At 46.0% G+C, this 17,148-nt stretch overlaps 1 protein-coding gene across 1 annotated transcript in view; it reads left to right on the top strand.

Moving 5' to 3' along the window:
- The window catches only part of HGSNAT (heparan-alpha-glucosaminide N-acetyltransferase), a 75,184-nt gene continuing 58,036 nt past the window's right edge, over nucleotides 1-17,148 (top strand). The window contains exons 1-2 of the mRNA XM_075352490.1: nucleotides 1-378; nucleotides 12,082-12,194. Of these exons, the coding sequence (XP_075208605.1) occupies nucleotides 270-378; nucleotides 12,082-12,194 (222 nt within the window). The 5' untranslated portion in view covers nucleotides 1-269. The remainder of the gene's footprint in view (nucleotides 379-12,081; nucleotides 12,195-17,148) is intronic.

The raw sequence follows: 17,148 nt of genomic DNA, 5'->3' as shown, positions 1-17,148 counted from the left end.
GGTTGGGCATAGCAAGCAAAGATGACAGCGGCGGGGCAGGAAGTAATGCCTCTATAGGGAGAGCCCCGGACAGCTTGTGCTCCTGGGGCGGGGACACAGGGCGGACGCCCGCTGACAGTGTACCGCAGGGCACGGCGCGGCACTCAGCCAGGGCGCATCATTCCGAGAAAACACTGGAAAACGGGGAGGAAGTGAGGAAACGGAGGGGGAGGCGGAGGAAGAGGTGGAAAGAGCCCAGCGGTGAGGAGAGCAGCGGTGACAGCAGCAGGATGAGGCTGGCATGGCCCGGCTGTGCCTCTGCCCACTGCCTGTGCCTGGTGGTGACCCTGAGCCTCATCCTGCTGGGCAGCTCCTCCGCCAGCCGGCAGCAGGCAGACAGTAAGTGCTCCTCCCTGCATTGCATCTATAGGGCATTGCCAGGATCGCCTACAGTCCTGCAGAAGGCTGCGATTCCCCTTAGAGAATAAGCAGCTGCTCAGTCTTCACTTCTCAAGAGGAGTTTAAGAGCTAAATGTCACTTCAGTAGTTTTGTTGAGTTACAAAATAAAGAAAAGGGTCAGTGGGTAATAAACATCACTTACTGGGAAGAGACTGGCTACTACCATAGTGATGAGTGAGCACTACCATGTTCGGGTGCTCAGTACTCGTAATGACTAGTGATGGGTGAGCACTACCATGCTCGGGTGCTCTGTACTCGTAACGACTAGTGATGAGTGAGCACTACCATGCTCGGGTGCTCTGTACTCGTAATGACTAGTGATGGGTGAGCACTACCATGTTCCGGTGCTCGGTACTCGTAATGACTAGTGATGGGTGAGCACTACCATGCTCGGGTGCTCGGTACTCGTAATGACTAGTGATGAGTGAGCACTACCATGCGCAGGTGCTCTGTACTCGTAACGACTAGTGATGAGCGAGCACTACCATGCTCAGGTGCTCTGTACTCGTAACGACTAGTGATGGGTGAGAACTACCATGCTCAGGTGCTCAGTACTCGTAATGACTAGTGATGAGTGAGCACTACCATGCTCGGGTGCTCTGTACTCGTAACGACTAGTGATGAGCGATCACTACCATGCTCGGGTGCTCTGTACTCGTAATGACTAGTGATGAGTGAGCACTACCATGCTCAGGTGCTCTGTACTCGTAACGACTAGTGATGGGTGAGAACTACCATGCTCAGGTGCTCAGTACTCGTAATGACTAGTGATGAGTGAGCACTACCATGCGCAGGTGCTCTGTACTCGTAACGACTAGTGATGAGCGAGCACTACCATGCTCAGGTGCTCTGTACTCGTAACGACTAGTGATGAGTGAGCACTACCATGCTCAGGTGCTCTGTACTCGTAACGACTAGTGATGAGTGAGCACTACCATGCTCAGGTGCTCTGTACTCGTAACGACTAGTGATGGGTGAGAACTACCATGCTCAGGTGCTCAGTACTCGTAATGACTAGTGATGAGTGAGCACTACCATGCGCAGGTGCTCTGTACTCGTAACGACTAGTGATGAGCGAGCACTACCATGCTCAGGTGCTCTGTACTCGTAACGACTAGTGATGAGTGAGCACTACCATGCTCAGGTGCTCTGTACTCGTAACGACTAGTGATGGGTGAGAACTACCATGCTCAGGTGCTCAGTACTCGTAATGACTAGTGATGAGTGAGCACTACCATGCTCGGGTGCTCTGTACTCGTAACGACTAGTGATGAGCGATCACTACCATGCTCGGGTGCTCTGTACTCGTAATGACTAGTGATGAGCGAGCACTACCATGTTCCGGTGTTCGGTATTCATAATGACTAGTGATGGGTGAGCACTACCATGCTCGGGTGCTCTGTACTCGTAATGACTAGTGATGAGCGAGCACTACCATGCTCAGGTGCTCTGTACTCGTAACGACTAGTGATGAGCGAGCACTACCATGCTCAGGTGCTCTGTACTCGTAACGACTAGTGATGAGTGAGCACTACCATGCTCAGGTGCTCTGTACTCGTAACGACTAGTGATGGGTGAGAACTACCATGCTCAGGTGCTCAGTACTCGTAATGACTAGTGATGAGTGAGCACTACCATGCTCGGGTGCTCTGTACTCGTAATGACTAGTGATGAGCGATCACTACCATGCTCGGGTGCTCTGTACTCGTAATGACTAGTGATGAGCGAGCACTACCATGCTCAGGTGCTCAGTACTCGTAATGACTAGTGATGGGTGAGCACTACCATGCTCAGGTGCTCTGTACTCGTAATGACTAGTGATGAGTGAGCACTACCATGTTCCGGTGCTCGGTACTCGTAATGACTAGTGATGGGTGAGCACTACCATGCTCGGGTGCTCTGTACTCGTAATGACTAGTGATGAGTGAGCACTACCATGCGCAGGTGCTCTGTACTCGTAACGACTAGTGATGAGCGAGCACTACCATGCTCAGGTGCTCTGTACTCGTAACGACTAGTGATGAGTGAGCACTACCATGCTCAGGTGCTCTGTACTCGTAACGACTAGTGATGGGTGAGAACTACCATGCTCAGGTGCTCAGTACTCGTAATGACTAGTGATGAGTGAGCACTACCATGCTCGGGTGCTCTGTACTCGTAACGACTAGTGATGAGCGATCACTACCATGCTCGGGTGCTCTGTACTCGTAATGACTAGTGATGAGTGAGCACTACCATGCTCAGGTGCTCTGTACTCGTAACGACTAGTGATGGGTGAGAACTACCATGCTCAGGTGCTCAGTACTCGTAATGACTAGTGATGAGTGAGCACTACCATGCGCAGGTGCTCTGTACTCGTAACGACTAGTGATGAGCGAGCACTACCATGCTCAGGTGCTCTGTACTCGTAACGACTAGTGATGAGTGAGCACTACCATGCTCAGGTGCTCTGTACTCGTAACGACTAGTGATGAGTGAGCACTACCATGCTCAGGTGCTCTGTACTCGTAACGACTAGTGATGGGTGAGAACTACCATGCTCAGGTGCTCAGTACTCGTAATGACTAGTGATGAGTGAGCACTACCATGCGCAGGTGCTCTGTACTCGTAACGACTAGTGATGAGCGAGCACTACCATGCTCAGGTGCTCTGTACTCGTAACGACTAGTGATGAGTGAGCACTACCATGCTCAGGTGCTCTGTACTCGTAACGACTAGTGATGGGTGAGAACTACCATGCTCAGGTGCTCAGTACTCGTAATGACTAGTGATGAGTGAGCACTACCATGCTCGGGTGCTCTGTACTCGTAACGACTAGTGATGAGCGATCACTACCATGCTCGGGTGCTCTGTACTCGTAATGACTAGTGATGAGCGAGCACTACCATGTTCCGGTGTTCGGTATTCATAATGACTAGTGATGAGTGAGCACTACCATGCTCGGGTGCTCTGTACTCGTAATGACTAGTGATGAGCGAGCACTACCATGCTCAGGTGCTCTGTACTCGTAACGACTAGTGATGAGCGAGCACTACCATGCTCAGGTGCTCTGTACTCGTAACGACTAGTGATGAGTGAGCACTACCATGCTCAGGTGCTCTGTACTCGTAACGACTAGTGATGGGTGGGAACTACCATGCTCAGGTGCTCAGTACTCGTAATGACTAGTGATGAGTGAGCACTACCATGCTCGGGTGCTCTGTACTCGTAACGACTAGTGATGAGCGATCACTACCATGCTCGGGTGCTCTGTACTCGTAATGACTAGTGATGAGCGAGCACTACCATGTTCCGGTGTTCGGTATTCATAATGACTAGTGATGGGTGAGCACTACCATGCTCGGGTGCTCTGTACTCGTAATGACTAGTGATGAGTGAGCACTACCATGTTCCGGTGTTCGGTATTCATAATGACTAGTGATGGGTGAGCACTACCATGCTCGGGTGCTCTGTACTCGTAATGACTAGTGATGAGCGAGCACTACCATGCTCAGGTGCTCAGTACTCGTAATGACTAGTGATGGGTGAGCACTACCATGCTCAGGTGCTCGGTACTCGTAATGACTAGTGATGGGTGAGCACTACCATGCTCGGGTGCTCGGTACTCATAAATTATAATACCTAGTGATGGGCGAGCACTACCATACTCGGGTGCTCAGTACTCGTAATGACTAGTGATGAGTGAGCACTACCATGCTCGGGTGCTCTGTACTTGTAATGACTAGTGATGAGTGAGCACTACCATGCTCAGGTGCTCTGTACTCGTAACGACTAGTGATGAGTGAGCACTACCATGCTCAGGTGCTCTGTACTCGTAACGACTAGTGATGGGTGAGAACTACCATGCTCAGGTGCTCAGTACTCGTAATGACTAGTGATGAGTGAGCACTACCATGCTCGGGTGCTCTGTACTCGTAACGACTAGTGATGAGCGATCACTACCATGCTCAGGTGCTCTGTACTCGTAACGACTAGTGATGAGCAAGCACTACCATGTTCCGGTGTTCTGTACTCATAATGACTAGTGATGAGCGAACAGTACCACGCTCGATACTTGTATCGAGCAGTTGGATGCTCAGATGGGAGCGACTTGAGTACCTCATTAAAATGGAAATTAATGGGAAGGTTTCCTGGAAAATGCTTGAGTTCCCCATTGACTTGCATTATGCTCGATTTGCACCCTTCTGAACATCCAACTGCTCGTTACAAAATTAGAAGAAAATTCCATAAGACCATACTCAGACCCGATGGGCGTAATGGGGGCCTTCCCAAACGCCTGGATTGTTCCATGTATCTTCTACCTTACGGGTCTCCTTGGGGCTTGCTATTAGGCACGCAACAAATACATTTTTGTGGAGTGTGAATCACTCCACGGAGTGGATCTTTCAGGACTCTTTGCATTTTGGACTAATAATTTTTATTCACTTTGGCTAAAAATGTACCTTTGACTGTCCTTTAAATGCATTTGTGCTTATGTGTCACCTGCACTAAATTAGTCATAATAACCTGTAGGTTTGTTCTGTTAGTCTGCTCCCAGATGTTGTGATCATGTACCATTAACTTATATATGTGCCTTGTGAATCTCGGGAGACTTTGTCTTATACATATACCATTAATAACTGTTTTGGTCCAGTCCTGGCGTTTTGACTTTTAGAAAAAAGTTTTTATTGAAATTGTCACCCACTGTGAAATAAAAAATGTACACTTGCACTTTAAAAACTCAGCATCTTTGTCTTAAATCATTATGCTCGTTACAAAAGCAGAGTAACAGAGCATGGTAGTGCTCGCTCATCCCTAGTCGTTACGAGTACAGAGCACCCGAGCATGATAGTGCTCGCTCATCACTAGTCATTACGAGTACCGAGCACCCGAGCATGGCAGTGCTCACTCATTACTAGTCATTATTAGTACTGAGCACTCCGAGCATGGTTGTGCTTACCCATCACTAGTCATTATCAGTACTGAGCACCCGAGCATGGCAATGCTCGCTCATCACTAGTCATTATGAGTACCGAGCATGGATGGAAGTGCTCGCTTATCACCATTAGTTACTAATTGTGCAGAGGCCGCATATTATCCATGACCTGCCACTGGAGTCCATCCTATACTTAAAGCACCAAAAGATCTATGACCCTGCTGCAGATCCTAGGCCGGTGAGCAATAATCAGGATATATCTGAAGTTACACTCCGTAGGGGGAATGAATAAACCATTAACCCTGAATGTCCCAGTATGCTATGGCACTGTGCTCGTCAGAGGCCACCATGGAGCAATCAATTCAGTGTCCTCGGCATCCACTGATCATCCGTACTACTGCAGCCATTAGTTTCTGATGCTACATTTATTGCACTGTTAGCGTCTGAATGACCAGCTGATTATTTATACATCGTGGCATGATCTGTATGGTTAGTTTTTGTTTGTTCATTACATACATTTGTAATTGTGGATAGGACATTAATATCCAGAGAAACTCCCTGAAATGCTCTAAAATTCTTACAAAACCCAATTTGAGGCACTTACCTTTCATTTTAGATATGCGTGGCTGGTTGTGCCTTACCATGCAGAATAATATGTGCAGCTGTTTCCCAAAGAGAATCTGTCAGCAGGCTTTTGGTGTGTAATCTGACTGCAGCATGAGATAAGGACTGAGACCCTGATTTCAATGATGTATTGCTTAGTTTACTGGGTGCAGCAGCTGTGACAATATCCACGTTTTCTCCACTGAAGATTTATCAGAGGTTCATATTTTGAATACTTCCACACTGGCTGTCTGTGTACATTGTATATTGACAGCGAGCTGCTAATGAGTCCTAGGAGGTAGTTTGACAAGCAAACATGAGAATGCTAGTCAGATTGTGATTCTCCTGCTGATTGTATTGAAGCAGCACACAGCCCAGTAAGTGACACATCTCTAGAATGGGGGTCTCGACTCCTACATCATGATGCTCTCAGAACACACAGTAAAAACCTGCAGACAGATTCCCTTGAATATTCAAGACACCATTAACCAGTAAATAAAGAGCAATTTTCTTTCAAATGCCCTATGTGTTTCCTCAAACCTTCTTGAGTGCTTGAGGGTAATCCATGCTTCAGCTTAGATGTTCTACAGCAGCCGTTTGTGTAACAAGTGCTTCATAGTGGCATGACCTATCCAGGTTCTTAGTTTTATGTTGGAGCTTTTCTGTGCATCGGTGAAAAACGATATTTTGCTATGGAGCGCCCTATTGGTATACTATCTACAGCAGAGGTCTGAAACACGCGGCCCCTTAGGCTTCTTCTTGCAGCCCGTGGACCCTCTGACGATCGGTGCCACGGGCCTCAGTAGTCAGGGCTTTACTTCAGTTGAATTAATTGTGGCGACACCCACTGCACGCAGAGCTCTCTGCAGAACTATACCTAAGGCAGACGCTGGCCAATCACAGGATAGCAGCTGACGTAGTGATATGACGTCAAGGCCTGGACTCTGGCTGGCGGCTGCCATTGGATTGGAGCTGCAGAGAGCCAGCAGTTTATTCAAATGAAATAAAACGTTGACTACTGCAGGCATCGGCCACAATTGTGACAGGGTCCACAGGCCAGCGGGCTGTAAGAAGCAGAAAAAGGAGACTGAGGGAATGGAGGACAGGTGAGAAGAATCTTTTTTTTGTTTTTGTGTGTATATATGAAGAATTGCATATAAGGAGAAATTACTAGAGGATGTGACATTACTACAAGGAGCCGAGGATGGGCACAATACTACAGGATGGAGACATTACTACAAGGAGACCAGGATGGGCACAATACTACAGGATGGAGACATTACTACAAGGAGACCAGGATGGGCACAATACTACAGGATGGAGACATTACTACAAGGAGACCAGGATGGGCACAATACTACAGGATGGAGACATTACTACAAGGAGACCAGGATGGGCACAATACTACAGGATGGAGACATTACTACAAGGAGCCCAGGATGGGCACAATACTACAGGATGGAGGCATTACTACAAGGAGACCAGGATGGGCACAATACTACAGGATGGAGGCATTACTACAAGGAGACCAGGATGGGCACAATACTACAGGATGGAGACATTACTACAAGGAGCCCAGGATGGGCACAATACTACAAGATGGAGACGTTACTACAAGGAGACCAGGATGGGCACAATACTACAGGATGGAGGCATTACTACAAGGAGACCAGGATGGGCACAATACTACAGGATGGAGACATTACTACAAGGAGCCCAGGATGGGCACAATACTACAGGATGGAGACGTTACTACAAGGAGACCAGGATGGGCACAATACTACAGGATGGAGACGTTACTACAAGGAGACCAGGATGGGCACAATAATACAAGGAGACCAGGATGGGTATAATAAATACAAGGAGACCAGGATTGGTACATTATTACAAGGATAGGCACATTACTACAAGGGGACAATGATGAGCACATTACTACAAGGAGGAGACAAGGATGGGAAAATTACTACAAGGGGACAAGGATGGGCACATTACTAGAGGGGACAAATATGGGGACCAAGATGGGAACATTACTACAGGAATGGGACAAGATGGGGCATGTTACTAAATAAATCTTTATTTTTATATAGCGCTAACATATTCCGCAGCGCTTTACATACATCAGGAACACTCCCCATTGGGGCTCACAATCTAAATTCCCTAACTCTATGTTTTTTGGAGGATGGGGAGAAGGATGGACACATTGCTACAGGATGGGGCACATTAATACAAGAAGGGGACCAGGATGGGCATATTTCTACAGGATGGGGACAAGGGTGGGCATATTACTACAGGATGAGACAAAGATGGGGCACATTACTACAGGAGACAAGAATGGGATTATTCTTACAGGGGACAAAGATGAACACATTACTACAGGATGGGGTATTACTACAAGGGGACCAGGATGGGCACATTACTACAGCATGGGGACATTACTACAAGATGAGGACCCCATGGGAAAATTACCACAAGATGTTGCCCAAAATAACTATATGGTGCCAATTGTAAAACAATATTAAAAAAGGAGATAAAATGTAAAAAAAAAATAAAGCATGGACATTTTTGGGGGGATTTTTTTTTTTTTTTTTTACAATTTTTAAAAATTATTTTTTATATATCAACTAAAATAAACAAAAGCGTACATGTCATTTCCACATCCATAACAATTCAAGCTATAGAACCATGCAATAACCCATACGATAAATGCCATTTAAAGAAGTTGTCCGATATAAACGCAAACATTTTTTTAAGCTAATCTGTGCTGTATTGTCATATAAAATATTCCTACATTGTTATTTTTTGTTTTCTAACTTTTGTTCCTCTTGAATTATGACTTTATTCTCTGCAGCTCTTTGTTTACATACAGCCCCAGCAAACATGATAACTTCCTGTGCTAAACCTCCCAGTCAGAGCTGGCACCGCCCGGCCTCAGTGTCTAACCCTGCCCTCTGCACACTCATTGGCTGTCAGTATTCTGCCCCACACTGACCTCATCACTCCAACATTGGAAATAGCCCCACATGGGGCTCTGCACCCCCACGACATGGGGCTCTGCACCCCCACGACATGGGGCTCTGCACCCCCACGACATGGGGCTCTGCACCCCCACGACATGGGGCTCTGCACCCCCACGACATGGGGCTCTGCACCCCCACGACATGGGGCTCTGCACCCCCACGACATGGGGCTCTGCACCCCCACGACATGGGGCTCTGCACCCCCACGACATGGGGCTCTGCACCCCCACGACATGGGGCTCTGCACCCCCACGACATGGGGCTCTGCACCCCCACGACATGGGGCTCTGCAGACACCGCCCCACATGGGGCTCTGCAGACACCGCCCCACATGTCGCTCTGGTCTGCAGCCCCCCCACCCCACCACCGTTTAGGGAATACATACCGTATTTTCCGGACCATAAGGCGCACATAAAAGCCTATGATTTTCTCAGAAATCGAAAGTGTGGCTTATAACTCGGTGCGCTTTATATATGGATACAGTACAGTACATCGATTTAGCATTACGACCACCGTAGTCAGGAGCCTCACTGAGTGCGGGGAGCAGTGCAGGTTATCTGTGCCCCAAAAATGCCTCCTGTTAAGCGACATGCTTATGATGCAGATTTTAAGATTAAAGCTATAAGTCATGCAGTAGAGCATGGAAATAGAGCAGCTGCAAGAGAATTCAACATAAATGAATCTATGGTGCGCAATTGGAGGAAACAAGAAGATGCACTGCGCCAGGTAAAGAAGACCAAACTGAGTTTCCGAGGAAACAAAGCAAGATGGCCACAGTTGGAGGACAAAATAGAACAGTGGGTTATCGAACAGAGAACCGCTGGTAGAAGCGTCTCCACTGTCTCTATTCGACTGAAAGCCACAGCGTTAGCACGCGACATGGAGATCAGAGTTTCGAGGAGGTCCTTCATGGTGCTTTTGTTTTATGAAAAGACGTAATCTCTGCATCCGCACCAGAACTACTGTCTGCCAGCAACTGCCAAAGGATTATGAAGAGAAGCTGGCCATTTTCCGCACCAGGATTTTGCTAATGCGGCTTATAATCCGGTGCGCCTTTATGGCCTGGAAAATACGGTACTCTCCTTTCCCCGATCCCCGCCGCTGCTCCTCATCCGCCCGCTGTCTGCTCTGCAAATATCAGCACAGATTGACTTCTCCGCTGTACTGAACTATCAGAGAGCACAGACAGCGGGACAGTGATGAGAAGCAGCGCTCCCTCTCATCATTGCTGTGAAGTGTATCGGCATCTGTGATACCGATACATTTGAAGTGTGATTCTGAACAGGGGGCCCGGTGATGGCAGTGACACTGCGGGCAGCCACCCCCAGGCCCCTCCCCCAGCTCACGAGCCCCACAGCAGTGGCGGGGGAAAGTAGGAATGTGGGGAGGGTGTGTGGGAGGGTGCAGGGAAAGGGGGTGGGGACTCCGACGCCATGTTCCTGCCCAGCAGGGCGGCTACATGACGTCTCCTGTGATGCATCACAGGAAGCAGCAAAATCCTGGCAGGAGCGGTCACATGACCTCTATGAGCCGGGGGAGAGGGGCTGACAGCAGGGTAGGTAGCTACCAATAGTGCAATAAACAAAACTTAGCAAAATAACCCAAATAACCCCTTTTTAAATTAAAAAAATAAAAAAGCAACCTTTTTTTAAAGTAATCCTATAGTGTATAAAAAAAAATATATGGTATTACTAAAAATGTCACTTTGTCCTGCAAAGAATGCGGCCCCCCCCCCAAATTTTTTTTTTTCTATCTTCGGCCCATATACCCAGCTGAGTTTGAGACCCCTGAGCTACAAGATGAGACAGGGAAAATCCCAACCTGTGCAATTTCCTTTCCAGTACAATTAAAGGGCTAGTCAGGATGTCCCCAATGACATTGGATTGTCATCACGATCTGCTCAATAAGTGAATCATGTCATACAATTTATTGCATAGTGGAGGGAACACCTATGAGGCTTTTTTAGTACAATCACAGTCTAGGATAATAATGGCTACTTTTCTGTTTCTAGTCTTCAGAAGCAAGTAAAAAGTGTTCCTCTGCCCATCCACCTCCCTTCACCACATCTTCTGGGAGCTTCATCAAATTATTTTGCATGACAGAAACTCATTTCACATGAGTGACGCATTCATCTAGTAATGAGTAATGAAGTGTGGAGGGACCTGAAGTCTTTGTCTTTGTTTGTCTCTTTAGGAGCCATATTCAACTTTTCCATTGTGGTATAATAGATTGAATATATGTTATTTCGGAGATAAGGCTCTGTTCACAGTTCTTAGGACCCTCTTTAGAGACTCATGGAGGAGTATTAAATACTGAATAGTGAAGCATGTTATGTCATAATTATACCCAGCCGTTATAAAGCATATGGCTTCAGGCTGCAGCTCCCAGCCTTGCACGTTATCTTGGCTGTGTATGAAAATCAGAACAGCATGCAGCTTTTTTTTTTTTTTTAAACTGCGTGCTGTCCCCCCCCCCCTCCCCCCTCCCCTACCCACCCCCACCTCTCCAATTTTCATATCCAGCCATGATGAAACCAACAGCTGGGAGCTGATATTCTCAGGGCGGGGAAGACCCATGGTTATTGGGACCCCCCCAGCCTAAAAATGGTAGTTTGCAGCTGCCAGGATTGTCGCATTCCATTAGATGCAACAATTCCGGAACTTTACCTGGCTCATACCGATTGCCGTGGTGCGATGGCACTCAAGTTAATAAGGGGTTAATAACGGGTCACAGCTGCCACTAAGTCCTAGATTAGTAATGGGAGGCATCTGAGACCCCCTCCCCCCCATTACTAATCTGTAAGTGAAAAGAAATAAACAGAAACAAGGTAAAAATTCTTTATTTGAAATAAAATGCCAAAAAGTACTCCCTCTTTCACCCCTTCATTAACCCCCCAAAACACCCAGGTCCAACATAATCCACAAGAGGCCCCATAACCATTGCAGCTCTACTACATCTGAAGTGAGAGCGCGCGGGCATAGAATATGGATGGAAAACAGAAAAATGTCTTTCAATATTCATAGTTCTAAATTAATGTTATTTTTGTACTTTGTTACTGTTTACAGTAATTTTTTTTTTTTAAACTGTTTTCATACTTTTTCTTTTAGGTGTTACAAAAAGACCGGCTCATCTAAAAATGGACCAAGCACTTCTACTAATAAACAATGAGTTGCCACATGAGACCTTTATTATCTACTGGCGTTCTGACCAGTGTTACCAGGTATAACTGTTATTTTTTTTTCTTTCCATAAATGACTTGCCTAGATATTGTGAGCGCATAAACCTGTCACAAGTATTCAGTTGTTTGTGTACATGTATTGGTAAAACTAGAGCCTTCACTACGTGGCCTCTAAATAGCCTGCTTTGCCCCCAGTAACCCACAGATGACATATACAGTACCTTGCCGTTGTGTTTAGGACTATTTTGAAAAACCTTAACTGATTAATTACATGTAGTTTCAGCTGTACTGTTCATGCTGATCATACATTACATCACTATACACTATCTGTAGCTCTACAGTCTCATCTACACATCTATAATGTAATAAAGCTCTTAAACATGTCCTCCTCCTCCACTTTAGGTTCTCACTCGTATGTCTGCAGACTTGACATATGCCTCGAAAATGTATGCAATGTTGTGCCATGTATTGAACTATGTCTGTTTGAAGTTCGACATGTACGTCGTCATCCACAGCTACATAGGTTTTTATCTATTTTTTGCTCCGCTTGCTTTTAATGATTCAGAAAGGAAAGTATATATAATGCAGACAAACTAAAACAGTTATGTGTCAATACGACTGTGATTGACAAAAATGGACAAAATAAGTATGTCTTTCATGTATTTTTGGTGATCTACGTCCAAAAAAACCCAACCACAATACAATGCAAATCTGACAAAACATAGTCAAAATAACACTCTTTTAAAAATGTGTATTCTCTAATTTTGATATCCATAATTTCCTAAATGTTAAGGTCATTCTGTAGTCCTATGTGATTATATCCTAACATGAGTAAACTAGCAGTATTTTAAGCTTATTTCATAAATTGAATTTATTGTAAAGCCCTTAATAAAAATGTAAATGAGATAAATCAAAAAGAACACTGCTCAAAATTAGAGAACACTTTCAGATACCTGCAAGTTATTCGTGTTAATCTGGCACCTGGTGCTAATTGCCTTAATTAAACCCTAAGTAACTGGCAGTCTAAAGGCCCCGTCACACGAAGCAACATCGCTAGCAACATCGCTGCTAACGAACAACTTTTGTGACGTTGCTAGCGATGTTGCTGTGTGTGACATCCAGCAACAACCTGGCCCCTGCTGTGAGGTCGTTGGTTGTTGCTGAATGTCCTGGGCCATTTTTTAGTTGTTGCTGTCCTGCTGTGAAGCACAGATCGCTGTGTGTGACAGCGAGACAGCAACAACTAATGTGCAGGCAGCAGGAGCCGGCTTCTGCTGAGGCTGGTAACCAATGTAAACATCGGGTAACCAAGAAGCCCTGTCCTTGGTTACCCGATATTTACCTTCGATACCAGCCTCCGGCTCTCACTGCCTGTGCTGCCGGCTCCTGCTCTGTGCACATGTAGCTAGCTGCAGGACACATCGGGTTAATTAACCTGATGTGTGCTGTAAGTAGGAGAGCAGGGAGCCAGCGCTAAGCATTGTGCGCTGCTCCCTGCTCTGTGCACATGTAGCTGCAGCACACATCAGGTAATTAACCCCATGTGTGCTGTAAGTAGGAGAGCAGGGAGCCAGCGCTCAGTGTGCGCTGCTCCCTGCTCTGTGCACATTTAGCTGCAGCATACATCGGGTAATTAACCCGATGTGTGCTGTAGCTAGGAGAGCAAGGAGCCAGCGTTCAGTGTGCGCTGCTCCCTGCTCTCTGCACGTGTAGCTCCGTGCAGTGGTAACCAAGGTAAATATCGGGTTGGTTACCGATATTTACCTTAGTTACCAAGCGCAGCATCTTCCACGCGGCGCTGGGGGCTTGTCACTGGTTGCTGGTGAGCTCACCAGCAACTCGTGTAGCCACGCTCCAGCGATTCCTGCCAGGTCAGGTTGCTGGTGGGATCGCTGGAGCGTCGCAGTGTGACAGCTCACCAGCAACCTCCTAGCAACTTACCAGCGATCCCTATCGTTGTTGGGATCGCTGGTAAGTTGCTTAGTGTGACGGTACCTTTAGGCTGAGGCCACACGGGGATTACTGTGAGTTGCCAGCTGATGCGAGAATCGCACTGCTCTCACGTTACACTGGTGTAACGCGAGTGCAGTGCGATGTTTCTTTCGCCCCATAGACTTGAATAGTTTTGAGTGAAACAAGATCGCATTACACCTGTAGCATGCTGCGATTGTTTTCTCAGTCCGATTAGGGCTGAAAAAACAATCGCTCATGGGAGCTGCCCCATAGAATATTATTGGTCTGAGTGGGATGCAATTTATTTATTTATTTTTTTTTTCCCCCCACTCGCTCCGTATTTCTCGCCGTGTGTGCTGACCCTAACTTTCCAGTTTGCACTGGCTTTTCAAAAATGGTGTGCCGTTCCAAAGTGGCTTAAAACCCTCTGGCAGCAGGTTGTGCAGATGAAGGCCAAAGCAGTGACCCTATCAGCAAATGAAGTTGGTAATTCGAAGTCTGTGATTTTGAGAATATTGTATCTTTACATCACAAACTCTTTCCAGTCCCCCCATAAAGGCTGGTCGCCCTTGAAACGCAAATGCAAGCGAGGACAGGATAATGTAGAGAATCTCCATGGTTAATCGTTTCAACACTGCAGCTGGAATTGCTCACGGGTTCAGCACTGAACAGGGTAAGCAACGGTCTCATAATACAGTGTCACGACATTTAAGAGCATTTGAACTGAAAGCCCACTCTGCACTGACCAAACTTTTCATGAGCAGAAAGAATCAAAATACTAGACTCACCTTTGGTGAGGAGCATGTTGTGTGGACAGAGGAGAAGTGGTCCACAGTTCATTTTAGTGATGAAAGAAAGTTTAATTTATTTTGGTCTGATGGGGAAACATTGTGTTTGTCGACAAACTGGGGAAAGACTGAACCCCAAAGTGTGTTAAGAAGTCAGTGAAAGGTGGTGGAGGCAGTGTAATGGTTTGGGAAATGTTTTCTGCAGCAGGAGTTGGACCTCTAATACAGCTACATGGCAGAGATGCAAGTGTGGGTCAGAACCTTGTTCAACAACACATGGTTCCTTGCGTTCATCACTCAATCAGCCAGCAATTTTCATGCCGAACAATTCCCCCTGTCACACAGCAAAACGGGCAAGCAGTTCCTTGAAACAGAAACAATGAAATGACCAGCCCAGAGTCCTGATCTAAACCCATTAGAAAACCTCTGGAAAATCCTATGTGACAAAGTTATGGCCAAGAAACCCATAACAGTCAAAGAAGTGTGGAAGAGACTGGAAGAAGAGTGGGCCAAAACCAGAGCTGTGTGAGAGACTAGTGATTTCCTGTGCACGCAGATCTGCTGAACTCATACAAAGCAAAAGCCTGTACACTTCCTACTGATTGGTGACTGTTGTTACTTTCAGAAAATTTAGTCATCTTTCTGTGTGTTACAGTCATTATTGTTCTCTAATTATGATCATCACTTTTTGGGCAAAATAAAGGCTTTATGCTTATAAATTTTGGATCTCTTGTAAAACACTGTTCTAGTGGCATAGTGTAGCCCTAACCAAAAAACCTTCAAATATTGATCAATGTAGATTACAATATTCCTGGAGAATAAGCAAGTGATCATACATTTCTTACTAATTTTGATCTCGTGTATGTATGTGTGTGAGTATACAGTTAGGTCCAGAAATATTTGGACAGTGACACAATTTTCGCGAGTTGGGCTCTGCATGCCACCACATTGGATTTGAAATGAAACCTCTACAACAGAATTCAAGTGCAGATTGTAATGTTTAATTTGAAGGTTTGAACAAAAATATCTGATAGAAATTGTAGGAATTGTACACATTTCTTTACAAACACTCCACATTTTAGGAGGTCAAAAGTAATTAGACAAATAAACCAAACCAAAACAAAATATTTTTATTTTCAATAGTTTGTTGCGAATCGTTTGGAGGCAATCACTGCCTTAAGTCTGGAACCCATGGACATCACCAAACGCTGGGTTTCCTCCTTCTTAATGCTTTGCCAGGCCTTTACAGCCGCAGCCTTCAGGTCTTGCTTGTTTGTGGGTCTTTCCGTCTTAAGTCTGGATTTGAGCAAGTGAAATGCATGCTCAATTGGGTTAAGATCTGGTGATTGACTTGGCCATTGGAGAATGTTCCACTTTTTTGCACTCATGAACTCCTGGGTAGCTTTGGCTGTATGCTTGGGGTCATTGTCCATCTGTACTATGAAGCGCCGTCCGATCAACTTTGCGGCATTTGGCTGAATCTGGGCTGAAAGTATATCCCGGTACACTTCAGAATTCATCCGGCTACTCTTGTCTGCTGTTATGTCATCAATAAACACAAGTGACCCAGTGCCATTGAAAGCCATGCATGCCCATGCCATCACGTTGCCTCCACCATGTTTTACAGAGGATGTGGTGTGCCTTGGATCATGTGCCGTTCCCTTTCTTCTCCAAACTTTTTTCTTCCCATCATTCTGGTACAGGTTGATCTTTGTCTCATCTGTCCATAGAATACTTTTCCAGAACTGAGCTGGCTTCATGAGGTGTTTTTCAGCAAATTTAACTCTGGCCTGTCTATTTTTGGAATTGATGAATGGTTTGCATCTTGATGTGAACCCTTTGTATTTACTTTCATGGAGTCTTCTCTTTACTGTTGACTTAGAGACAGATACACCTACTTCACTGAGAGTGTTCTGGACTTCAGTTGATGTTGTGAACGGGTTCTTCTTCACCAAAGAAAGTATGCGGCGATCATCCACCACTGTTGTCATCCGTGGACGCCCAGGCCTTTTTGAGTTCCCAAGCTCACCAGTCAATTCCTTTTTTCTCAGAATGTACCCGACTGTTGATTTTGCTACTCCAAGCATGTCTGCTATCTCTCTGATGGATTTTTTCTTTTTTTTCAGCCTCAGGATGTTCTGCTTCACCTCAATTGAGAGTTCCTTAGACCGTATGTTGTCTGGTCACAGCAACAGCTTCCAAATGCAAAACCACACACCTGTAATCAACCCCAGACCTTTTAACTACTTCATTGA

Source organism: Anomaloglossus baeobatrachus, chromosome 1 (assembly GCF_048569485.1).
Source record: "Anomaloglossus baeobatrachus isolate aAnoBae1 chromosome 1, aAnoBae1.hap1, whole genome shotgun sequence".
Lineage (NCBI taxonomy): Eukaryota > Metazoa > Chordata > Amphibia > Anura > Aromobatidae > Anomaloglossus > Anomaloglossus baeobatrachus.
Note: the sequence above shows the minus strand (reverse complement) of the source record. Positions and strands in the feature narration are given on the sequence as shown.